Source organism: Micropterus dolomieu, linkage group LG03, assembly GCF_021292245.1.
Source record: "Micropterus dolomieu isolate WLL.071019.BEF.003 ecotype Adirondacks linkage group LG03, ASM2129224v1, whole genome shotgun sequence".
In the NCBI taxonomy this organism is placed as follows: Eukaryota; Metazoa; Chordata; class Actinopteri; order Centrarchiformes; family Centrarchidae; genus Micropterus; species Micropterus dolomieu.
This window is the reverse complement of record NC_060152.1, coordinates 14,917,282-14,943,965: the sequence shown is the minus strand read 5'-3', so window position 1 is coordinate 14,943,965 and position 26,684 is coordinate 14,917,282. Positions and strand designations below refer to the sequence as shown.

The 26,684-nt window shown below is 39.5% G+C and overlaps 3 protein-coding genes across 5 annotated transcripts in view; 1 reads left to right on the top strand and 2 right to left on the bottom strand.

The window, feature by feature from the left end:
- Positions 1–26,684, top strand: part of LOC123968219 (circadian-associated transcriptional repressor-like) — a 63,758-nt gene that overhangs the window by 22,341 nt on the left and 14,733 nt on the right. The window lies entirely within an intron of this gene.
- LOC123968221 lies at positions 3,462–4,830 on the bottom strand. The gene is made up of 2 exons (XM_046044831.1): positions 4,717–4,830; positions 3,462–4,492 (listed from the first exon to the last, which is right to left on the bottom strand). The coding sequence occupies exon 2, from the start codon at positions 4,478–4,480 to the stop codon at positions 3,896–3,898; it is 585 nt and encodes a 194-aa protein (XP_045900787.1). The 5' UTR covers positions 4,481–4,492; positions 4,717–4,830; the 3' UTR covers positions 3,462–3,895.
- Positions 7,286–26,615, bottom strand: ca14 (carbonic anhydrase XIV). The gene is made up of 12 exons (XM_046044833.1): positions 26,430–26,615; positions 26,110–26,133; positions 22,218–22,397; positions 21,791–21,936; positions 19,912–20,007; positions 19,744–19,810; positions 19,171–19,328; positions 14,232–14,358; positions 11,628–11,651; positions 11,393–11,477; positions 10,187–10,240; positions 7,286–8,192 (listed from the first exon to the last, which is right to left on the bottom strand). Exons 1-12 carry the CDS (start codon positions 26,497–26,499, stop codon positions 8,081–8,083), a joined length of 1,143 nt encoding a protein of 380 aa, XP_045900789.1. The 5' UTR covers positions 26,500–26,615; the 3' UTR covers positions 7,286–8,080.

Here is a 26,684-nt window from a genome sequence, read left to right as displayed (position 1 = left end):
TGCAGAGAAAAGGAAAGGATGTAAAATGATGCTAAGTGGCAGAATGGAAAGTCAGGGCTGCATTTCTATCCAAAAGGATCATCTGTAGACACTAACTACTAGCTCATGCACACGTGCAGTTGATGCCTGGTGCCTAGCGTTCACCAAAAACAATTTAACAAACATTTTTTGTGTTGAATTTTAAATATGTGGCCACTTCTTTTGCTGCAAATGCACGCTGCTATCCTGCAGCAAAAAGAAGTTAAGAAAGGAGTTATTTCCACTGGACACTGGGAATACAATCGGCTTTGGAAGCAAAGACAGGCAGGTTCAATGCCTCAGTAAAAGCATTTTAACAGGCGGGCAGGTTTCAGCATTTCTTCTGAGGCTCTGTGGGGAAATATTACCAGATAATCATACCACAGTAATGCAATGTTTGCAGTACAAAATGAAAAAAACGCTGTTGGACAGACGGACAGGTGACATCAAAGATCCGGTTGCTCAGGCTTCAAGTCCTTGAACTGCTGTAGGAGTAATAAGTAACTCTTCTGCCATCTAGTGGTGAAAAGGAGGTATTGTCACTGCTCCTGGATAATGTGGAACTTCTTGGCTCTGTTTATTTGGGAGATGTCGGGGCATGTGCAGCTACGGTGACCTACTGTAACCAATAAAACTATCGTGTTTATTTCTGTTTTGAAGCTTTGCGTGACTGCACACGGATTAGACCCACTCAAATCCCTGCAGGGCCAGGTGCAGTCAGAGGACGTGCAAGTTTGTCCAGAAACCTGTTGGAAAACTCTGTGTGTGTATTTGTGTTTGTGTGTTTCTGTCTTTGTGAGAACCAGTTTTACTGTGAGACCTGCTTAGTGACAGCAATTTATCAGAGTGCAGGCCTCCGGTTGTTCCCAAGCTTTTTAGGGGTATTGGGACTTAGAGCATGAAAAGGGTAAGGGGTCAAGGCTGAGTTAACAACCAGGCAAAGCAGGTAACTGCCCCGGGGCCCCCAGACCATTGTGGGGTGGCAAAGGCTCCAGGGTCACTGTGTTGCAATTCATTGGTGAAAATGAATTTGTTAATTCTGCATACTAGGGTTGTCCTTTTGTTTGAACATGTGGGGGGGGGGGGGGGGGGGGGGGGGTGGGGGGGGATTCCAACTGTAATGACTTGTTTGAAAATAGCTTGTCTTGGGGTTCAGCAGAGGGCGCTCTTTAAAATCAACTTAAACTATTGCATGCCCTGTTGACTCATCGGTAAACTAAACTAATAAATAAAAATGGAGGACACTAGCGAGCAGTTCATAAACTGAATTGATCAAGACTTTAAGGCAGCACCTGCATTATTACATAATCTTGAGGCCCCATCTTGTAGAGGTTCCCCAAATTAAAATCTGGTTATAAAGCATTTACTTAAGAACATATTGTGCTTCAATGTTGCATTTTACTCATCTTACTACATAACTCTGTGGTTGAGCAACTTACCACAAACCTTGTGTTTACTAACTAATACAGGGGGTGGTGGTGATGGCGCATAGATAAGATGCTTGCCTTTGGTGTGGGCGTCTTGTCCAGACGTCTATTCTGCTTCCTCTGTCAGTTCCTCTGAAATAGCGCAAATTAAGAATAGGCAAGCATACAACTATTATACTGATTAAAATGATACAATGTCTAACATTCAAAACCTGATTACAATAGCTGAGCTTGAGTAATTTGGATGTCTTCTGTTTGGAGAGCGAGGGGAATGATCCAGCAGATCTCTCCATCTTCTGCGGAGCTGTGGAGTCTTGTAGAAACTTGAGGCGTTGTCCAAAGCCCTCAAATTGTCTCTAAAAGTCTTCGGTCCATGATGCAGAACAAGAGAAACTTCAGCGTACAATTTCTTCTTAAAATGCTTGGATTAAAGTTTTCAGTCGCAATCGGCGTCGCTCGTGGGATGATCAATTCCAATTGCAGAGCTCCTAATCCCGGGGGGGCCTGCCGAGGGTATAACCACGATCTGCCTTCTGCTTATCCTTATATATTCTCTCTTCGGGTTGTCTTTGGGTGTAATTGAATTGTGTTGGTGAATGTGCCGGTGTGTGAAAGGGTCAGAATATGTCAATGTTTGCTCCTTACATTTCTCCTTTTCCATCCCTGCCTCTGCTGCTGACTCATAGTCATGATGTCTTTATCCAAACTCAGCAACTTTTTGCACAATGATTAACCTTTTCCCTTAATCTCCTTACTTTGACCATATTGCTTCTTTTACAATCAAATGATCATTTTAATTTATTCATGTTCAATATCAATGAGATAATCCCCATTCATCAATCATCATCAAATAATGTTTTCATATAAAATCAACTTTCTTTTAATAATTATTAACTTCATTGCTTATAGCATTGTTAAGCTGTGTTACGCAGATACAATTACTTTGCATTTCCCTTTACTCACTCACTGTTGTTACCAAAGGGAGAAAAGGCTCCAGCTTTCTCCTTTGTGACCTGATAATATGAGTGTGGGGTTCTCAACTTATCTGACTGACGGAAAATGGGAGAAATAGGGTGCCCAGCGGGGTAATCCAGCCCTGGTAGAGGTTAAACGTTAAAGGATTAAACGTCAGGTTCAAGGAACAGAGAATTAGTCAATGTAGGTCTCCTGCATGGACATACAAGAAGCCGTGTGGGAGTGAGAAAGAGTGATAGAAAACATCCCTCCATACGCGTGATTCAACAAATAAGGCACCATATTTTCTTATCTTAAAAAAATATAATGAAAAAGCAAACCCACCTGACCAACTTCAGCCTACATCCACAGTTCAGACACATCCATGTAAAACTTCTAAGATAATAGAAAAGTGGCTTTCCTTTTCTTTGACCTCTTTCAGTTGACAAACAACAAATGTGTGCGTCACTGCCGTCATCTGCTGACAGTCTCAGCATGCGTGGAAAGCATGTTGAGGCTAATAAATAGTGTGTGTGTCTGTCTGTGTGTGTGTGTGTGTGTGTGTGTGTGTGTGTGAAATGCACTATTATTTCAGATGCGTTTGGCTGTCTTCTCTGCTCAATAAGCTATTTTTACTTCCATCACTGTTAAATAAGCAAAGGCCTACATTAGGGCTGTGTGTAGATCTGGACTCCAATCTTTGAGAAACGTTTCACAGTCAATACCTCTTTTATGATATTGGTTTTGGTTTGGTTTGGAGTCTTGTCAGAACACGAATGATAAAGGCTGATAAATTAAGGTTGAATGTCCCTTATCTCTTTTTAGCCTTTTATGTTCGGTTGAGTCACTCACTGTTTGTAAATGTGAATCACTGTTGGAAACGTTGCCATTGTTTTAGTGGGCGCAGAAGGGTTTTCAGTTGCAACAGTTGTATGAAAATCTGCCTTGCATTGATTATAGCTGACAACTTGACAATTTTCTCTTCACAAATTACCTGTTTGTCTATTTTGGATTTTAGCTGAACATATCATACCTTATCATCAGGGTGAAGTTCTTACAATGTGTGACAAATGTTCTGTTTATTAAATCGTACAATACATTTATTAAATTCTTTTTTCTATTATTCCCTTTTAATGTAAAATACATACACAGTACATTACATTAATTCAGCATTCTGTGCCATCCATGCCCAAGCTGCAACTGTGAGAGATGAGGACATGCCATTTCATTTCGTTTAGAGGTGCATGCACAATTATTTAAAGCACACTCACAGATACACAGACACAAAGCATATAATAGTGGAAACGTCTATTACAAAAATACTTTTTTTTGTTGTGTTGGTGATTTAAGATTTATTCCTGAAAATCTAAAACTTTTCAATTGAAATGTCAATGTTTTGTTCAAATGTGTTCAGGAGATGACTCTAAAGGGCAAAATATCCTCTGATAAAAACTTAATTGAATCTTATCTAGTTTTTCAAATGAAAAAAAAAAAAATTAAGAGCCATAAATACAAAGGCCAACAAGAAGAGCAGATAACACCCAGAGCCACGTCATTTTAAAGTTGGGAGCATGATCTCCAGTTTGAGGATCCTGGCAGCCTCTGGCGTTGTTATTTGGCTTTGAATAATCAGGGTTTCCTTCAAAATGGACTGGCAGGCACTGATTGCCCAGCACTTCACAGGCCAGGATCAGATATTTGGTATCATTTTGAACGCTCCTGATGCCGCACGTCCCCATTACACTCCTCACCGTGACAAAAGTGAAAGGCTGCTTGCTGATGCACAGGTTCTCCTTGTATATCTTCCCCCCTTTGTTCGTACACACATCCTTCACCCTGTCCAGGTCTTTTGGACTGAGAAAGGACTGGGTGGGTCTGTCACAGCCCCCGTTATCCCTGATGTAATTCTCCCATTCGTTCTTGTTGAGAGAAGTGGGAGTACCAGCACGAATGTGGCGTTTGACGAAGGTGTCGAAGCCGTTGTTCCATTTGGAGAGCTGGCAGGGAGCATCGTTTTTGGCAAAGGTTTGATGACCCAACAGGAGACAGATGGCAAGCGCGAGAGCCCTGAGAGCAGCCATTACCCAGCAGTCCTAAAGTGGAACAAAGACTACAAAGTTATAACAGTGTGAACACACAATGCACTTTTCAGTCTTTAACCATTCCTTCATCTGTTTTACCAAATAAGTGACACGTTATAAAGTAAACAGTATGTTCACAAGAGCTTTGACAAAGCCACAGCTGTCTGTCTGTGTAGTTTTTAAAAAAAAACATGAAACCAGAAGAGGATGTAGACGACAGCTGAGAACTTCCCTACCTTGTTTTGGCAGCAGTGGAGGTTGAGTGAGCTACAAGAGACCTAAGGGCTCCAGATGTAAGATCTTTAGCCTGTCTTTCAGTTGCAGTTCCACATTTCACTCACTTCCTGCAAGTGGGAGTGGCCTAAACTGTGTGTGCATTACTGAAATCCTTCCACATGGTTGTGCTTCAGAGCAGAGGTCACGGTGAGACATGATCCAGTAACAGCTAAAAATACCTGTTAACGGTACAGTGAGCTGTTTTTGGATGCTCACTGTGTGTTGTGTGTGTTTCATATTTTTTAACCTGAATGCACACTAACCAATGGGGACTTGTTTCACTGTAGGTAGAGATGGTTAAGGTTAGGTTAAGGGGGTGGGAATGCATTATGTCAAGGAGATATTATCATGGGGATAGAGGAAAGTTTGTGTGCTGCCTCCAGCACTACTGTTTGTTTGTTTTCCAATGGTCATTAGGGCTTCAAAAAATTACTGTGGGATATGTCTTCACATGTAAGGTGTGTATTAATGAACTGATTCTTGCAAAAGTGTAATTCTGATAGGAAATGGTCTAGTTGATTGAATTAGGCAGCAGGAGCAGACAACAAGATTGTCTTTTAATATCGCTGTCTATGTTTTATTGGAGTGAACAGACTTGATCTTTAGCTTGATATAGTCCATTGTCTGCTAAATATGCCTAAATAGAGAGATCACAATCATGTTAAATTCTAGTTAGATCTACAGTTATCCATCTCTTATACTACTTCTGTATTTATAATCTCTAATATTAGGACGCTTAAAATTGCTTGAAATTTAGTTAAAAAGACCAAAATATAAAGTGATCAACGTCAACATTTGACTGAAAGTTTATATACAGTCATACATACTGTTGGCAGTTTAATCTGAGTAAATATGGGAAACTTATCTCTCATTTATAATTGATTCTATTAAGCAAAAATTAACATGATGTTTAATGCAAATAAATGCAAAATGACTTTAATGACATCATAAAGTCACCACTTTCAGAAGTAGTGCAGCAGGCTTCTGTGTTAAAAAACATGTGAAAAAAATGCTTTCATAATTAAAATAGCTATAGAGAGCTTCCTCATTCTCTTGTCTCATTTCTGATTTCTCTGTCTGTCCAACTCTATTTACATTTGTTCGCTCTGTGCAGACGTCAGTGATGTGAAAACAACCATCAGTCCTCTGGAGTAGAAATAGTAGAAATCTTATCCCTTACTAAATACATTTAAAAAAATAATATTAACGCACATTAAAGTGAGGAATAAATATATAAATGCATAATAAGTTAATTATACAACATTTATTACATCTTTTCTGTCTTTTCCTCCTGCTGGCCTGATTTGTCTTTCAATATGCAATTAATGACATGCCCTAATTTAGTATTCCTCAAACCAGTCAATGCAAGATTTTGATAGGCCAATCACGATTCTGGGACAAATGAAAGGCTTTGTTTAATGTCCCCACAGTCTTTATTAGTTAAACGGGGGTTATATTAAAATTAGGTTATGCCTTGAGTTTTGCAGTGAAGGTTAAATACATCAGAGAGATGCCAGAGAAGGATCAAATATTGTGGAATTATTTTATCACAGCCTATGTCTTTCTTTCCCTTGTGCTTTTCTGTAATTTCTCTCTCAAGTTATTTCATTCAGTTACTTCATAATGGCTGTTGACAAAATAATAATAATAATAAGCTTTATATTAAATTAAAATTATAAGCTTTTATATAGCACTTATCAAACAGAGTACAAAGTGCTTCACAACAAATCACACATAAAATGCAAAAACAAATAACCACGTGGGTAATAAGATACAGGTGGGTAAAATACAGAATATAAGAACAAGGATCACAATAGAGTATAACAAATATGTTCAGTAGGACATAAGGAAGATAAGACAAGGAAACACAGTGATAAGAACAATAGGGCAGGAATAGTAAAAGGAGTGCTTCCCTTCTTCATTTAGATTTTCCCTGAAATCCAGCTACAGGACTGAGACTTTCCCTCAAAGTCTGAGTTTCTGCACTCTGTCCATGTGAAAGACCTATCCCACCAACATACAGTACCTGACTCTGGTAACATCTCTGACAATGCAGGTGCCAAATTCACTGCCTATAGAGATGAAGGTAAATTTGTTATTACTGATGCAGTAGCTCCCACTCTTAAAAAAACTTAGACAACATGTGAAGTACTCTACATCCTGGTTTCTGCATCAGTTCAGGGAGTAATCAACTCATTTTGGTATTAAACTAGTTTACATTAAATTATATACTTGATGTAAACTGCAACTGTGGGTTTGTAGAGTTAATTTATCAAATATCAAATTCCCCTCCTCTGCACTACCTTCCCTGCAGCAGGTGTGCAAACATACTTAACTTTGTTTCTGAAAGACTGGAGTGATCTGTCGCAGCCTGTTGACTGTTAACTTCTTGTTGTTCTTCTTCCTAGTTGTTTGGGGTTTTTTGCAGCCGTAGAGGATGCATCCAAACGTTTTAGGGATAAGGCGGTGACTTTTGCATCTAACATGATCCAGATACTGTCACACACACAATGAAGAAATGAAAGCAGGTGAGGTTACCATTCAACGATTTTATTTTATGAGGCGCCCATGATGACGCATTATATACAGCATTAAATCGAACTAGGCAAAATAGGACACCACAAATAATTTCTTTCCAATAGAATTAACATGTACATAAATATAACTACATTGAGTTCAGAGCTGTTACTGTTTGGACAGCATCCATTTATACTAAACACTTTAAATCCCTTAAGACTTATATAATAGATTTTAATTCATTTAAAAGGACCTGCTGTGTGGTTTAATACCAAATTTGTGTCCAATACTCAAGTCCTGGGGCAAAAGAAAATAATAATATTACATTGGGTAGGAAGTTTGCGAGTAAACATTTCATAAGTTTTTTACATTTCTTACAGTGCATTGTGCTTGTGTTTGAAGGCAGGATGAAAAAGTTGAAAGAACAGCCAAATGATGTAAAATATATCCTATAAAGTATTTACATGAGCACTCGTGCATCCCAAGCGTTGCCGGAGCAAACATACGACTCAGAGGCAGCAAAGTGACATTTTTAAGTGCATCACATCCAAACTGCAAAAATGTCTGGTACCAAGACTGCTATCACTGAATTTGGATGGAGAAAAAAAACAACAGTAACAGTTAAGTGATCGGGGCAGCAGGTGATTTGTCCAGTTTTACTATATCCAATGGTTTCTCCTGTTGCCTTTTGTAACTGATGACTGAAAACATGTTTTGCCCGTGGGGAGACACGGATCAGTGATATAAATCATTGGCAGGAGGGAAGAAGAGAGCGTATTTCCGAGCATCTGAACAAGCTGCCATCAGCTAGGGCTCAGTCTGAGGAGACAGTGACGGCTCTTCTTTCTTTTCTCCTTCAGAAGTCGTGTTCAGAGCCATGTCTTGTTTCTTCTCGTTTGCTTTCTCTGGCTCCTTCATCCTGAAACATCAAAGGGAAGAGCCAGTCCTAATGAGTCATCCGGTATGCTGCAGTTTGTAGTTTGTTATGTTATCCAGCAGAGGTCCTCATTTGGTAACGTACACATGTAAGGTCGTGGATAAGTTTACTTTAGCTCTAGTGTGCTACAAAATAACTAGCGGAGCCCTAATGTTGTTCATTAACCAGCATGAGATGATTTAAGACTCCAAACCTCCCCAGTCTTGCAAATTGCCTAGTAGATATAAAATAAAAAATGGATGTCAGCAAATTTGCTTAAATTAAAACTATATAAAACTGAGATCCTCACGATTAGACAAACTGCATCCTAGCATCCAGGCCTCTCTTGGTCCCCAGTCAATTAATGTTAAGCCAAAATGTCAGGAGACCTGGATGTGCTCTTTGCCACTAACCTCACTTTTTGAGAAGCACAACATCCAGCCATGCTGCTATCAACTAGGATACCTACCAGAATAGGTGACGGCTAAACTATTATTCATGCTTTTATCTCCTCATGGTGTAATGGTCTTTAAATGGGTATAAATCAGAAATCAATTAATAGACTCCAAATTGTGCTGACTGCGGCAAACAAAAAACAGGAACAGAGAACAGATTACTCCAACTTTAATGACCTTACACTGGCTGCCCATTTGTTTTAGGATTGATTGTAAGGTTTTACGTGTTACTTTTAAAGCCCTACGTGGCCTGGCCCCAGAATACGTATCTGAAGTGCAGTTATCTTACCAACCTCTACGTAGCCTGAGATCCTCTGTAAAGTTATTGATTTAGAATTAAATTTTAACAGCCACATCAAAACCATTACAGCTTATCACCTAAAAAATATCTCAAAAATCAAGAATCTCATGTCCAAGGAGGACCTTGAGAAAATCATACATGCATTCATCTTTAGTAGACTGGATTGTTGTAACAGCGTTTTCACAGGCCTCTCAACAACAGCTGCAGCTAGAGTTTTAACCAGGACTAGAAAATTTGATCACATCACTCCAGTTTTGAGATCACTTCACTGGCTTCCAGTGAATGAAAGAGTCAAGTTTAAGGTTTTGTTGCTCGTTTATAAGGCACTCAAATGGGCTAGGACCAATTTATATCAATGGCCTCCTTCAAAGGCATGAACCTGCTAGACCCTAGACCTCTAGATACTGGGCTGCATGCAGTTTTACTTCACAATAACAAAACATGGAGAAGCAGCTTTCTGTTTTTTATGCTCCTCATGCCTGTAGCCATTTTATTCATGGTTTTTAATCATTCATTGTTTTTAAGTTCTTCGTCATGCCTGTTTACTCATACATTCCTGTGTATTTTATTGTTACGTTTTATATGTTCGTTGTAAAGCACTGTGTAATGTTGGTTTACAAATAAACTATTATTATTATAAACACAAGCCGTGTTTTAGTCCACTAAGACCGAGACGTGTTATATGATAATTAAGGATAAATACAAAGATAAATACAAGAGGGAAGAAGTGTGTTAACGCGGATGTCCACTGGATGTGGCTGCATCATGTCTCCATTGTGGTTTGAATGTCCTCTGGAGGCATTTTAAAAGTAAAGCATCTTTCTTCAGCAGCCACTTTTCCAATATAGTTTTGCTGACATGTTTCATGTTTTCATGCTTTAGCCACGATAGAGCCAGAATGTGTCACATCTGCGTCCAGTGAACATTGCAGGTTACACTGTAGGTGCACTGTATCAATAGCCAGCTGACAAAACACCTAAAACTTCAGGGTTACAGGATTATTCTGATTAGTATTTACTGACGTTAAAGAATTTGTAAACACAGGTGACACTCTGGGAATTTCCTATGGCTTACCTGAAAGTTTATATGTAAATATATAATACTAAAGGGGTTAAAGTCTAGCCCAGGAGGAGAAGTCACTATGAATAGGTGGTTAAAGCAAAGAGAGGTGGTCAGGAATCTAACTCTTAGACGTCAGTGTTAAGGGTTTGAGGTCAAAGGTTATGATTTTGAACGGTGACCTTGGCATGGGAGCAGGCCGGTTACTGGGTAGGACGTCCCAGCTAGAGGTAGAGCTGTCGCAGATCAAAAGACAGAATCACATGACCAGAAACAGGAAGAAAATCTTGGATTCAACATTTCAAAGAGGCTGTGTGCAAACATTTTAAAAGTCATTCCCTCCTCCGCTCTCATTAGCTAGAGGGACTGGAGGTGACATTTTAAAGTAATTGCACACGGTCGAATGACATTAAGAAAGCCAGTGGTTGCCAAAGTGTGTGTGTGTGTGTGTGGGGGGGGGGGCACTTAAGGACCAGGGGACACCCAGAACAATTAGGAGTATTTTGATGTCCCTGTAGCCTTTTTTAAACATTAATTCAGTTCTTTACAGCTACGTACATATTCGACTATGAAGTTCCTATTTCTGTCCTTAAGACACAAGACTCTGAGATAACATAAATCACATATATCTATGGGATCATACAGTCTATGGGAACTTTGGGAACCCCTGATTAAAGCAGTGGAACGGTTAAATTACTGACTGGTGGGTCACAAGGGGAAACCCACCACATCATTAATAGGTGGAAATTATTGAGATAAAATAAAAACAGTATTATTATAGATAATATATATAAATTATATAGCATATTTTGGGAAACAGCCATTGTTATTGCATTAGAGGTCATTGAATCAGATTATCCTTAGCGCTGATCTTAGGGGTTTCGTTAAACATTTGTAGTGAAACCTTACAAAGAGGAGAGACTTTATTTTCTATCAGGTTTTGAACATAAATCATACATGTCCCTGTAGTGTACATGGCTCTTTAGGTTTTTGTAAAATAAAATGGTATTTCAGTATAGATTAAAACATTTATATTCCCAGTTTTCTTTAGTAATCCATTATTTATCATGATCTAAGATCTGCGCTTAAGGATATCTGTCAAGCACAACGAGAAGAAGAAATCACAAAAACAACACTGTCAGTGCGGGTTGTGCATCCTTGTCAGTAACAAGATCAGGTAAACCACCTGTTTACCACGACTGTTTCATGGTGGAGGAGTGTAAAAAATCTGCCAAGAGATAGGAGATGGAGAATGAGAAGAGGCCGGATACTCCCACAGTGACAGCTCCCAACGGTTTCTGCAGATCGCCCGGTTAAACCAGAGCAACAGCAGACTGGTGGTCAGTGTCTGCTGTGACATGACTGAGCGACACAGCAAAATTCCTTACCGTATTGTCTTCACGATGAAGCGAATTATTACTGCCAGACCTACACAGCCACACATCACTCCTATTACTATAGCTGTGACTTCACCTGCAAAGGGGGAAAACACAAACAGGCCATGACAGATGAAGGGAAATACTGCAATTAAGTAGAGCAGTTAAATTATTTAAAGTATTATTCGTGATCATCAGTAGCATCGGACAGACAGTAAACGTGAGGGCAAATCTCATGCGGTCTTACCAGAAGAGAGCTCCTTCCCTGATTCTACAACAAAACATAAGATTGAATAAATCATTAGAAAAATCACGGCAGATTTGATCTTTCTGTCTCACAGTTCATACACATTTATTTGTTGGTTTATCTCAGTGGAATCTGCTGTTCAGCTGTTTGAAAATGTTATGTCTAGTCAGTCTTGCTGCCTTTGACAGCAGTGCTGATACCACAGGCCTTCCAGTTCAGTCACTCACTACAATGAGCACTTGAACACAATGAACACAGATTCTTTCTCCTTTGTCTTTGTCTTCCACTCTGTGTCCCTCTTTCACTTCTCTGTGTCTCTTTTTCCTCTCCCTTTTTCTCAGTTAGACTCGCGTGATAACAATGGAGTGAGTGTTTCGTTTCTTTGCAAATCCTTTTCTCTAATCAGCTCGCAAACAAACACCGCTCCCTTGCCTTTCTACCACTTCCCCTTTATTTCTGTCTCTCTCTCTATCCAAAGGCTCTTTCCCTCAGACAAAGTCACCGGTAATCCTGCATAGTCCCATTTCTCTCCGCATTCCACTTTTCACTCTCTGTATGGGTTGTGCTAAAAAAAAATGGCTTGTTATTGTGGTTTGCGTTATGAGCAGCATGCTTGCATTACAATCCCACAATGTATGCACGTGTGTGTGTGTGTACGTGCTGTTGGGGTGAAACATTGGAGTTGAGACCTTTTGAATATTCACATTTGTGCAATCTGAAAGGATAAACTCTAAAGATCATCCTAATCATATATTCAGTGATCGAATGTAGCTAAGTACATTTACTCTGCACTTAAGTACAACTTTGAGGTACCTTTTACTTAAATATTTTAAAAAAAATTTCATGCTACTTTCTACTTTTATAAATAAATATTTTTGCATAAAAAACATACATAGAGCTTATAAATTATGCTTTTATATTATAAATTAAACTACCCAACAGTTCATACACGTAGAGCTGGGACAATTAGCTGACTGATTGTAATTATATAATTACAGCTGCAAGCAGCGTTGGGTGGGCCCTCGCACGGGTAGCACATCGAGGTGTGAGGCGGCCGCCTTGCAGATTCTGCCGGTGTGGCTGTAAATTTGCCATGGGCTTCGGACATTGCACAAACGTGTTAATCGTCACTTCCTGTGTCCCCTTTGTGGCACTACATAGCATAGCACTTCGCACTATGACTATAACTGAACATGTAGATGTGTTCGAGGCGGGACAGTTATCAAGCACGTCAAGTTTGGTGCAGATGTGAGCATGTACACTGAAGTTAAAACAACCTCCTCTTTCATCGATTTTGGATGCCACGCCATGGGCACGCCGTTTCACAAAAACCCACCGTTTATACAACTTTCAATCATCAAGGGCTTTAGAGTAGACAAGGAAAATCTGAAGTCGGTCAGACTAATTTGCTAGGAAGAGTTCGTAAAAGTACGGAGCCAGTAAATCATCCAAAAATTACCATAGAATTTAAAATGGCCAACTTCCTGTTGGGTTTAGGGCATCGCTCCAAGAGGCTTTTTGGTACGTCTGGACATGATACATGTGCCACATTTCATACATGTAGGTGAAACGTGCCACGGGGGCTGCTTCGTTAAATCTTGAGTGAATATTGGCATGTACATGTGTTCAGGGCAGGACTCTTATTAAACGTGTAAAATGTGGTACAGATCTGACCTTGTACAGTCAAGTTACAACAAATTCCTGTGTCGTGGCGAAGCATGGAACTTTGCCGCCACTCTACCCTCACGTTATTAACTTGCAAACTCACAAGTTTTACAACATGGCTTCATCAATGTGTTAAGGGTTTTCTGGGACAGTTTTGAAGTTGACAGGTCCAACCCGCTAGGAGTAGTACATTACAGCGTAAAACGTGTCATTTCCTGTTGCCAGCAGGTGGCGCTACTAATTTGAGTGAAAATTGGTATATGGATGTGTTCACGGCGGGACTCTTATTATACATATCAAATTTGGTGCAGATGTGAACCACTGAAATTTCATACACGTAGGTGAAACTTTGTCCAGGGGCTGTTCTGTAGGGGGCGCTAGCGAGGCATTTTGCCAGGCCCTTGTGCGAAACCCATAAAATACGAAATTTGTATCTGAATTGCGTCTGAATTATGTGCAAAGTTTGGTGAGATCTCGAGTATGTTTAGGCCCCCAAAATTGAGATTACTTTCATACTCTGACCCTAATTATAAGATAATAAAAACATTCATTATTGTTAATAATGTTAATGTTGGACAATTGGTTGAACAAAACAAACATCACCTCAACTAACTACAGAAGTAAAATCCAGCTTTTACATGACTGCAAATGTAATAACAATCTAATGGTATCACAGTCACGGGGTCCATTTTTCTGCATTCAGTACTTAGTATTTACCGCACTGTATTTGTACAGTGCGGTATTAGTTCTACTTAGTTCTAGATTACTTCTTCCACTGCTGCATATATTACACTTACATTACATCAAAAAATAATATAAATAAGTAATCTATAGACAAATGTCTTCTGGCTTCTTTCATGTCAGCAGTCAACATGGGAGAGTGGGTGTCACTTTTTGTAGCGATGAATGATCTCTTCCTACATGCTCGGTCTGTCTAACCTGCAGTGAAGGAGGTGAAGATGACCCTGTGGTTGAGCAGCTGTGTTGTGCGGTAGTTGTCCTGCAGCAGCATCCTGTCCAGATCTTCAGCTTTACTGGAGTAAAGTATCGTCTCCATCTTCAGCAGCTGCAGTGTAGAGGTGAAGTGTACAGGTGAAAGGTAGAGGGATGGGGGGGGGGGGGGGGGGGGGGGGGGGGGGGGCCTAATCAAAGTAGCCCCAAATATAGTAAAAGTCACTGAGTAAATTGATTCAGTTCAAATGTCGAAGTGTTTGTTCTGTAAATTTAATATCTGCATTCCAGTTTTACTTTTCTGGCACAAATAAGTGCAAACCAGTCCAATTTTATTGTACATAAAGTACAGTTAAAAACAACCAGGTTGACCAAAGTGCTGTACATTGACATGAATCAATCAATGAATAAAACAATTAATCAATAAAATAATTCTATCAACATCAAAATCGGCCATAAAATAGCAACCTGCAACTCTCATACTGGGTTAAAAGCCAAGGAAGGCTGGGGGCACGCCTGACATGAAGAGGCAATTCATTCCACAGTCTCAGGGCCGAGACTGAGAAAGCTCGATCCCCCCTGTTCTGCCGTGTTTTAGGGACAACAAGGAGTAAGTGGTCAGCAGACCTTAATGACTTTGAAGGAGCAGACGGCTTCAATGGATCGGCAATATAAGCTGGAGCTGGCCCGTGAAGGGCTTTAAAAACAAACAATAGAATCTTAAAATCAATCCTAAAATGAACTGGGAGCCAGTGAAGGGGGGCAAGAACAGGGGAGATGTGATTTCGCTTACGAGTTCCAGTAAGGAGATGAGCGGCAGCATTTTGAACAAGTTGTAGTCGAGAGAGAGAGGCCTGGCTAACACCTACATGTAAGCAATTACAATAATCAAGGCGGGTTGTGATAAATGCATGTATAAGCCTCTTGAAATAAGTGAAAGATAAAAAGGGCTTTAGTTTAGTAAGATGCCTAAGCCTGTTAAGCCCTGACTTGCCCTGTACATCGGACCTCGATTGATTTTCGCGTAAAATGCAAATGAGAAATCCATGTCTGATCCTAGTATTTTGTCACCCTATCCATGCCACAAACCTCTGTGAAACTAGGAGGCTCATCTAGAAACTCAAACCAACCACTTTTATCCATACCAAACACACATCAAACACCAAGCATCTAAATGAGCTTGTATCACAACATAAATCGCTCGGTGAACACGGTACATGGCTGCAATTATTGCCTTCTAGATATCTCCGATCTCATCCTACACCGCAGTCCGACCACTCTAATTTCACTTTATTTTGGCCATGCCTTCTCTGTGTTTTGATTTTGGTTTCTCTGTTTGTTAGGTGTCATTTATGTTCTCTACCAGTTTCATTAATTAATCTGATTTTGTTCATTCTGCTTTAGTCTCTGTGTAGCCTTTATTATTTCATTCATCCGCATCTTTAAGTTACTTCATATCTGTCTTATCTCGTATCTTAGTTCCTAGTTTTGTCTTTAGTTCTTAGTCCTGTACCTTAGTTCATGTCTTGAGTGTTTATTCCTGGTCTGTGTACTTCTGTGTTTTGCCCATGTCTGCTCTGAGTTACTCTAAATACTTTGAGTTCCAGTTAATGTATGGTCTTGTGTTTTGCATCTATGAGTGTCTCTCTGTTCCCCCCTGCTGTCTCTCTGCCTGCCTGCTTGTCTCTATTTTCCATGCTGTCTCTCTGCCTGCCTCATTAGGGTCATCCCGGTCACCTGTGTTGCTCCCGCCTTGCTCGTTAGACCCTGTGTTTAAATGTTTGGTGTTTCTGTTCATTCCCTATCCGGTCATTGTTGTTTGCATATGCTTTGTCTCGTCGTGCTTGTTTCCTGCCTGTTCTTTGGATTTTGTATCACACACCTGTTTCTGGATTTTTCTGTTGGATCACCTTTGTTTTCTTGGACTATGTTATTTTTGGATTCAGCCACTCTGTTTGTAAGTGTGCTTGCCTTTTGTTTAATTAAACTTTTGAACTATACCTGCTCCACACAACGTGTCCTGCATCTCCTACAACCTGCTTCACCACACACAAACCGTGACACTAAGCTCTCTCTGAGTTTTGGTTCGCCTAAAACTGCAGGAGAGGAAAAGTGTTGCTTTGGAACAGATGTTTTTTATCGTTGTCGACTGGCCAACTCGTTGTAATTACACAGACATCCAATATATCAAATGATTCTTCTACTCAAGACGAAGAGATATAGCCTACTTACACCCCTGTAGGATGTTCTTATCTGTTCTCAAATTATGGGCCCATATGGGAGCATGGGAGTTCACTGAGTCATAGGAATGTTGATGAATGTTCACTGTTTTTATCAATATTTCAATGTTTTGGAAGCTTTACGTTATTGGGTACGTGGTCATATGGACAGAAATTGTGTTTTGAAGAAAACTCCAAATACCAGTGAACATATAAACAGTAAATATGGCCATAACATGGACATTTGTCTAGTATATTTTTGAAAGATTGTGTAATAAGTGTTATATATATTTTTTTTTTATTATTTTATTTTCATCAAATGTACAGTTCCAGTTGTATTCCAGGTGTATTAGAAGATATTCAGATGCATTATAATGAGTTGGATGATGGTTTTGATGGTGTTATTGCTATTAAAATATAGATTTTCTAACAGGCGAACACAAAAATATCATATCTTCCTTTTATTGCATCTCCATTTACTCTTTAATAGCAAAATAAATAGGTTCACTTTTAGTTTCTGACCTATCAAAGCAGACCAGAATTATGCATCTAATGACTGAGGATTTTTTCTGATTCATTTTGGATATTATTTTAGGTGTTTTTCCTGGAAATAGAGGCAAATAGCTGGTAGTCACCAACTGGCTAAGTTGAAAGAAACTAGCTTTCCCAAGTGAATTTATCTTTTTCTCCAGTTTAAAATCACAATCCATTATAACGCCAAAGTTTGTTGCAACAGACTTAACATAGGGTTCCAAAGGGCCCAGGTCCATTTGAGAGGCATCAGAAGCACTGATATCAATATCATTATATCGGTATATCAGTTGTTACAAACTTCCTACACTGTAAGCTGATACAACAGGTGGATACTTATTGCATCCAATCCTAAAAACAGGAATGCACTCAATGCACATTTAAGTACCGTATCTCCAGCTCTACTTTCGTTTGGGAATGATTGATGAGAGAATATCCAGTTCTTTCACTTCTTATAACAACGTAGGATTATCCAGTTTAGACATTGTGGAATGATATGCTCTTTGGTGATTTGAGAATACAGCACATGAACTCAAGAATACAATTTATGAGGCCAATAATTAGTAATTGCAGGTTGAAACGGACAAATAATGTCATAAATTTATTAGAGTGTCACTGCTTTGGTTTATGTTGTCTGTTGTAGAGAGTGAAAATCTGCACATTACCTGTCTCTGTGAGACCAATACCAGCTGTGTTCACCTTTACTTAGGCATTAGATAACATTTCAATGCATGTTGGATAGGGGTGTGACGAGACACTTAACCCACGAGACGAGATTGCGTTCACGAGATCGAGACAAGACGAAACTTTAACCCTATTTTTAAGAAATCTTTAATGCTAAATTATATGAAACTTTTGAGTATTAAACACTTTATTTCCTAAAACGGTGAATTTTTCTGCACCAGTTTTGAGATTTTTTAAATTTATATAAAGAGAAACACAAAATTCAGGTGGCAGGTGACGATTCAAAATCTATAGCCTAACTATAACTGAATATAATGCAGTGCAGCTCTCAGGCATTCTGTGTTGCTTTCAGATCTGTTTCTCCTGTAGCTCCTGTGTTTCAGCAGGTTTTCGTCTCATGTTCAAAACTTTCTGCACATTCAGAATCTCTCCCACAAATCTGGGTTCTCTGACATGTCCAGAAAAAAGTCAGAATATAACGAGTGTTATGAACTGGCTCAAAAGCCCACAACAAAAAAGAGACGCACCATGGTAAATATCTAACAAAATATATTTAACTCAAAACAATCCAAATTAAGAATTGTTTCAAAGAAAAGGTGATAAAGTATGGGGTATGAATTAGTGGTTTCAGTCATGTCAGGGCAGGATGATGGATGCATGGAAAATGTGTGTAAGGGTGTTGTAATGTGCAAAGAACAATAACTACAACTAAAACAGCATGTCCAGAAACCAAGGCAAAGGTGGAACCTGTGGAGGGAAATAGAGGGTAGTTGGCAGGGAGGTCCGTGTCCTCAACCCAGCAGCGACCTTCCTGAGAATGAGAATAAGGCGTTACAAATACTCTACAGGGCAATTAGCCCAGGAGCCCAGAGTTACTGCAATCAGTCTCAGCTCTTCTCCTGCAAGGGATAGAGATTGGCCATGCCCCACACATGACCCCACAGGGCGTCACACGAGAATGTCATCATTTGACGAGAAGTCTACCTGTCCTTTACTCTGAGGTGCACTACATTATTAATACACTGGAAGTAACGTCATCCCCGTCAGACCGTTTGACCGACGCAGTTTGGGACTGCATGTTGCATGTGAAACCGAAAGTAACTAAAACACTTTTGATCAGGCAGAAATCTCACCACAAATCCACACACACGTTAACTTCTGCAGCTCTGATAAAGTGCAGCTCACAGTCCAAAACAGTGAAAGCTTGCGCTTAATTTTTTAGATGTTATGTTGCAAAACTCTACCAGCTACGTAACCACTCGTCACAGCTGTTTGGACTCACAGCACGGTTGATAACAGTACGCCGATGTGTCATCAGCTGGGCGGAGTTGATTCGATCTTATCAGTTATACATTTGTATTTCACTGCTTAAGAAAATGAATGTGTGGCTTGAAAGCATGTGAAAAATCTCAATTGCGTGAATCTCGTCACACCCCTAATGTTGGATCAGTTTGTCTTCAGGTTTGAAATCAATGTCTAGGTGAAAGCTTTACCTGTGCCTTTGAGATCTGAACTCTCTCATGGAACAGTGTCCAGATCACACTCTGGTAGCAGGGCGGCGTTGTTAGGGAGCCGTTGTAGCGATAGTAGCGTCCCAGGTCGTTAGGGAGAAGGGCCTGGATGTCAAAGGCTGGGATGGACACCTTCTGATCTGCCAGTGGGTGTAAGGAGGAGGGAAAACGGTATGTGAGGTGTTGTAGATACTGCTGCTGGAGCCAAATTTATTCAAACGAGCTGTAGCAGCACACAAATGAAAAACTGATAACTGTGCTGTTTTCATGTTGCCATCATGGTTCTATCAGTATCTTCAGTGCTCAAAGCAATCTTTCTTCTTATGTTTTTCTTTAGAACAAAAATATTTTCATCATATCTATTCATGAACTGTGACTGGAGAGCATGGAGGACCCTTTTGCATTTAATTCAGTGAATCCAAACATGGAAATGGAAAAAGATTTAAGCTATTCACTAACCATTTAAAACATTGTTTAAGAAGAAAACAAACATAATTCGATTTATAACAAAAAATGTAAATGAAGTGTGTGTTTATACGTTTCAAGTAGACTTACCAGCATGTCTGATGCGGCTCAGGTAGTTGAGGATGTTGTTAAATGCCGGGTTGGTCTCCTCGCCTGTCTGGGAAACCAAAACTTAAATACTTCAGCAAACGTGTAAAACAATGACTCCTCTGATTCCTTCATAATGGTGTATATTCCTACTGTTTAACATTTTATTACCACAATGAGAATTCCTAAAACAGCCAAGCCGTCCCTCTGTGTCATTGCTGTGGACATGCTGGGGTAGAGCTCAGAGTTGTAGTGCACCACATGCAGCTGGAGAGAGGAAGAACGCCATTAGAGCAAGAAAGACGTCCTGCTTTCTCCTCGTGACAGCTGAGGGTTAAAAAAAAGAGAAAGAGGGAGAGGCAGGGACAGGGAAAGCTGCGTGCTAACTCAGTTTTACTTCTGAGCATGACTGAAGGAAAGAGCGACGAGGAGACTGATGTGAATGAGAAAGAGATTAATTGTCTCATTATGTAATAAGACCACTCACGCATGACAGGTTCCATTTTTTTGGACTAATAATTGCCCTCTTCTTCATTTTATTTTATGTTTCTTCTTATCATATTATTGACTGTGCATGATGTTTGTCTTTTTAATCTGCTTAAATTCCCTCTGGCCTCTTCCTCTCCAACCCATAGTGTGTTGGCATACCTGGACACTGACAGATGGACAGGCACTGAGGTGCTGAGACGGCTTACCGTCCCTCCTTAATCTTAATCTATTCTTCTCCACTTTCTCAATCTTTTCCCCTCCCTCCAAAGGCCACTTAAAAGTTTTATGTCTTCCTCTCTTTTGGGTCTCCTTGGAAATCTATCCCAAAACATTCTCGTCTGTTGCTCTCTGCACGCCTCTCTCAGCCTACTCTAGAGGACTCGTGAGTTCAGTGTGTTCAGTGTTTCCATCCCTATCATAGACTAAACCAGAACAGGGATCCAAGCTCACTCAGCTGTAACAGATTTGTGTGTGTGTGTGTGTGTGTGTGTGAGGAGCTGGAACTAGCAAATGTTTGGTAATTTTTGCTGGAAAAATGACTGAAACAGTTGATCAATTATCAAAATAGTTGCTATTAATTGATTGCGATTAACTGTTGCAGCTCTAGGGGTCACAAATATTTTACTTAATTTTTTTAAGTCTTAATTTTTTTTATTTAAAGTAATTTCCTAAAACATTGGGCACTTAAGATTTTAATAAATGTTACTTAAACAAGAGTAGAGAGTGCATTTATTGAGGACTTTTGTCAGCTGTGGAGTGAGTATTATTATTTATTCGATCACATATTGTGTGAACAGAATATTTTCAATTAAATTTTATTTTACTTATATTAATATAGCACCAATTCATAACAAACGTTAACTCATTGCACTTTTCATATAGAGCAGGTCTAGACTATACTCTTTGTAATATTATTTACAGAGACCCAACAATTCCCACCATGAGAAAGCACTTGGTGACAAAGGCAAGGAAAAACTCCCTTTTAACAGGTACACAAACCTTGAACAGAACCGTAACTCAGGGTGGTCGGTTATCTCCTTCGACCGGATGGAAGTAAGAGAGAGCCAACACAATATCCACACAGAAATACAAACAGTAAAAGGGTAGGTACAGACAGAAAATGAATAATGGTACTGAAAATTATAGTCATAATAATAACATTAATGATAATAATAATAGGACTAGTAGTAATAATTATCAGGCTTTCACACAATTTTGCTTGCTGACCTGTTTACAAGAATGTAAATTAATTTTCATGTCAATACGATAGAAGCTTCTCCACCTTGTGTGTAGATGTGTGTGTCCTATAGAAATTATTCATACACTGCTAAAGCCTGTAGTCCATCACACCCATAATTATATAATAATATGATTATCATAATCACAAGAGGTACACTCTCAGTTTATCCTTGTGTATAAAATCTTGACTTTTTAAAAAACTATTATCACACTGCTTGACCTTGACGGCCCCTTTACTCAATTCACAACGCAGCTTAGCTGTAGTTTGTCTTGCATTCCTGTGTGGATTTTACCGTTTACAGAGAGCTGTGTTTAAAGGTACCTCTGCATCTGCACTCAGTCCGTTGATGGTGTGTTCACTGCCCCCGTGACCTTGGCCGCCGCTGCCCCAGTGAAGGTGCATTTGCACAGCTGTAAAGAGCCAGGGCAGACCCGCCAGTCCCATCCATTCTGGCAGCTCAATCACCGCTGATGGAGAGAAGAGTAAAACAAGAAGACAGAACAGACGGGGAAAGATAATTGATAGAAAAATACTGGGTAGGCATATGATGAGAGTGCAATTTTCCTAAAAAATGACTATGAAAAATCTTCAAATTTTAACTAATTACCTGAGTTTATGAACAGGGATTAAAAAAGTGTGTTGCCAGGTTATGATTGAGGATGGTGCAGCAAAAACAGATCAACCGTAAAGCTGCTTGGATACATGGGAGAGGGTCATATTAGGAGAATCACCCGGCTGCTATAGTTACCTGTGTGTCCGTTATTGTACAGAGTGAAGGGCTTGTTGCCATGTTGACTGTAGCCCAGCGGGGACAGTGGGCTCAAACTGGAGTCATATTTAGTCAGGGTGGTCACCACATCAACGGGGGACTGAGAAGTACCACCGCAGTCAGGGAAATACTGCGACCACTCAGACTGACCCACCAAGCCTTTGACAGGAGAACAACACAGAAACACTGATGTCACCCAATCACACAGTACACTGGCTCCCAGTCAGCAAGTGAAGAGCCTCCATTGATCAGTCACTAATTATACAAAACAATTATTCCTCTATGTTCTCTTTTGGTTCCTGGTGGTTAATTTATTGCTGAATGTATAACTGCATGGTTTGAGGCTTTCACAATGGTCGTAATGAGGCAATGAAAGCCTTTTATGTACACAAAATATATACTGTTAGGGCTGAACAATTTTGACAAAAATATCAAATTATTTTGACTAATATTACAATTGCGATATGATTTGCGATCCTACAAATCAAAACTACTAATTTCATTATTCTCATTTTCATTGAAAAACATATTCTGTCCCAAAGATGTTTTCTTAAGTCTCTAGAATATGAATAGGACACCTCTGCAGCACAACAATATTTAATTTAAAATGGTAATTGACACATATCAGCTTTAACAAATATTGCTCCTCCTGCCATTTGTAAATTGCAGTAGGCCATGTTGCGATTTTATTTACCATTAGGTTACCATTACCATTAGGTTTATTGAAACCTCGTTTCATAAAGTTGTGATTCCAGTGTTCAGTATGAACCTCGGTTAAGTATTTTCTTGCCAACATTTATCCACACAGTTCTTCATTCAGTGATAAAGAAGTATAGAAGTATAGTGCTATCTTTCCAATATGACTTCAATGCTGGTCTCCATAGGAGAACACATGGAGGGGAGTGGGTATCAATAACCACACGTACCATCGTCTCAATACCGTTTAACCACAAGTTTTAACCACAACTGATATGTTTTGTTCCACTGTATGAACTCTGCTCTGATCAGACTATCAACACTAAAAGTGTTTGGTGTTTGTAAATAGTTTATCTCTACCAGCCTTGGTTGTACATACAATCTTGATATCGTATGTATAATTGTAGTTACATTACAGAAATAGATAAGCTTTACAGGTATAGCTCTAAAAAACTGAAATGCTGTTGAGCTTAATAAACACCTTTAAAATCTGGTCACGGTTAATGCAAAATTAACACACAGTTAATGCAAAATTAACAACATAATAGGTTTTTTTTTAAATAAAACAAATTGATTTGATGTAAGTTGACTAAGTAAGTCTGACACTTGGATGAGATAATAAAAGCTCTTTATATAAATGAATATGTTCTATATTATTCTTTAATCAAGTGTCCCTTTCTTCATGCAGTGGAATTATTTACAAACCCTAGTCTTGTTTAGTGTAAAATCCCGCAGACTTTGCAAATAGATGGAATTATTGTATCCCAAAACCAGATTTTTAACAATTGAATACTGACTTTTTTTCATGGCAGGCAAAAACAGAAAAATATTTTGTAGAAATGTTTTTGTGGTCATAACACAGAGGATTGACCTCCCATCACAGTTTTATATGGCTCTCAAATGTATTACAAATAATCGGAAAATCACAGTAAAAAATGTAACTTAATAACAAATTCAGCATTTGGACATAAACTAAATTCCAACCTCAGTTTTACATAAATTGCACTTTTAGAAAGATGCACAACATAAGATTAGACTTGGCAATATGTAAAAATGTAGTTTTCTGTACATCTACATAGTAAATGGGCTACTGCTAATATTTAATATCAGCTCATGTACGTGTGTCAATACTGTATATTTATTAAAATATGCTCTATATTTCAAATTCTTAGAAACGTTTTGGAAATTAACGCCAGTTTATCACACAACCATTGATGTGAAAAGTTAAGAAGAATTTCATTAAAAGAGAAATATTGAGAAAGTAACAGAGGGAGATGAGAGAGACTGAGGCTCTGGTTCACTGAGTTAAAAAGAACCTAGTCTCCCCAAATTGCATAATAAAAGAAAGTAAGAAAAAAAGAGAGAAAGAAAAGGAGAGTGACATGTGAGCTGATTATCTGAATTTCAATTGCAAGGAGAGGAATGCTTTAGAAAACAGGCCCATCACTGACACTTTTCAAACACAAAAACATTTGTCAGTAGTGTGCAAAAAAAATGAAAGTGCGCAGATGCATGTTTTGCAAGTAGCCTGCTGTTACATGTTTGTAAGCCATCATGGTTTGTTTGTAACACAATCTTCTTAACATGCTCATAAGTGCATTAAAGGTATAGGGATGTAAACACATACCACATCTCCTCTCTCACTGCCTGAAACCCCCCACCTTGCACTTCTAATCTGTTCTCTGCCCCCCTAAACCCTCTCTGCTCCACAGCAAAGCCCCACACCACAACCCAACTTCAAAAGTGAGTCCCGCTGCCCCGCCATTGGTTGTCATGGAAGTCTCCATGGCAACCGGAGGCCGAAAATCCTGACCCTCTGCGCCTGCTCTACCTCTCCCTAGCATGCTCTCCCTGTCCTGAATACAGCCAGAACAAAGACACACACACACAAACACACTCACACAGATTCACCCACTCTGAGCATGATGAGGAAATGATGGAATGTGAGACCGACTTTCCCTCGATTACTTTACATAACTGTCCGTCTTTCATCTCTCGTGGTAAGAAGCATTTCTGAAAGCGTGTAATTCTGCTCCGTCGTGTGACAAAATGTTGTGCATAACAAAACGGACTTTCCACTTCAGCTAACCGCTCAGCAAATGGCCACATCGTGCAATGCTGTGTCACACTACATGCCTCACACACACCCACACTCATCCAGGCGCTGTATGGACTGTGTACGAATCCCAGTGACGTTTTGTTTGAAAATTAACAAATTAAACGCATCTGAATGCAAGACATGCATCACTCAACATAGTGGTCACTAGTCTAAGATTGCACCACCTGTTTCTGCCCAACACACTTGCCCCCGTGTGCATTATAATAATGCCTAAATGGCCTATAAATACCAGTTTGCTCCAGGCACAGCCTCCACAGTTTGCTGTGTATTCTGTATGTACTGTACATTGGTGTACACTCTTGAATACATGCAGAGAGTGGTGGTCTGTGAGCCCTATTCATTTCCACAATGTCATTGTCCACAGCATAGACAGCCAGTGTGCGTCCACAACACAATAAACACATAGGTTATTGTGCGCTCCAACAATAAGAGCACAATTTGGTATGCTTATGCTTCACCCCGTCCCATCTCCCTCTCCCTCATCCTTGCCTTGCACCTGCCTCCCTCTGCCTGCCTCTCTTATCTCAGCCTTTTTTCTTGCTTTCTTCCTCTCTATCTCCCACCACCCCTTCATCATCTCTGTGTGACTGCTGTGCTCATGCCAGCTTGTTGAACTGTAACTAATACAGACAGAAAGGGAAGCAGAGAAAAACAGAGGGAGAGGGGGAAAGAAAAAATCCTACCCAATATATAGAAGCTTGTATGATAGTTCTGTCATTAATGTTTTGGAGATACATGTTTAACATGTGCAGTAAAGTCGGGGTGAAAAAAACTGCGTATGAGTAATTTCATTCAGTTTCATTCATTTTCAGGAAAACATGTCCATGCATTTTTTCTAAGCATGTCATCCTGTATTAGACATTAAACTGCCTGGACAGGACAAAAACAAATCAATCATATCACACGTCTCCACTTATTTATTACAGAATTGACTTCAGGATTTTGCTTCTGGTCTATAAAGGTCTCAATACTGTAGCCCCAGATTAAACATTACATACATACGTCTTTGAATTATGCACGTGATTTACAAATTTAGAAACTTTAACTCGAACTTACCAGTGTAGCTCCAGGTAATTTCCTCTGAAAAATAATAAAAGAAATGAAAAACCACACTTATTTTAGCCAGTTCTCCTTCTTTAAGTTCACAGTGGCATCGTAACTGAGACAAAATATTAGATATTTCACTCAGTCTATAATGTTGTGTTTTTATCACTTCTAATCTACAGCCTACAGCCATAATAATATAAAATTCCGGTACAATTCTAAACTCGTTTATGCCTAACTACAGTTATTGTTATGTCTGGATCTTACTACTGATCCACTACTATGGCTCAAATCTCACATGATGCTGATTATTATGTTAATTAAGACCTTACCAGCAGCAAGAGCAGCTGTCCACTGGAAACACAGAAGCATTAGAAGGATTAAAAGACCCAAAGAGTCCATGTTAGCCCTCCTTGCCCATACACAGAAATGAATAAAAGTGGACGGAGAGATGAGGAGCAAGTGTAAGAGAGAGAGAGAGAGAGAGAGAGAGAGAAAGAGAGAGGGAAGGGGGAGAGACTGACGGGATCGGACGATCCTACCTGCCACAGCTCTGTTTAGAGTGTGGATGTTCCCAGCTGGCTCCA

Coding starts and splice junctions, on each gene's coding strand:
- LOC123968221 (XM_046044831.1), bottom strand. CDS start 4,480: ATGGCTGCTCTCAGGGCTCTCGCGCTTGCCATCTGTCTCCTGTTGGGT.
- ca14 (XM_046044833.1), bottom strand. CDS start 26,499: ATGGACTCTTTGGGTCTTTTAATCCTTCTAATGCTTCTGTGTTTCCAG. Junction 20,008..21,790: donor GACTGAGTGCAGATGCAGAG/GTACCTTTAAAC, acceptor TCCTCTCTCCAG/CTGCATGTGGTGCACTACAA. Junction 19,811..19,911: donor TTTTAGGAATTCTCATTGTG/GTAATAAAATGT, acceptor TTGGTTTCCCAG/ACAGGCGAGGAGACCAACCC.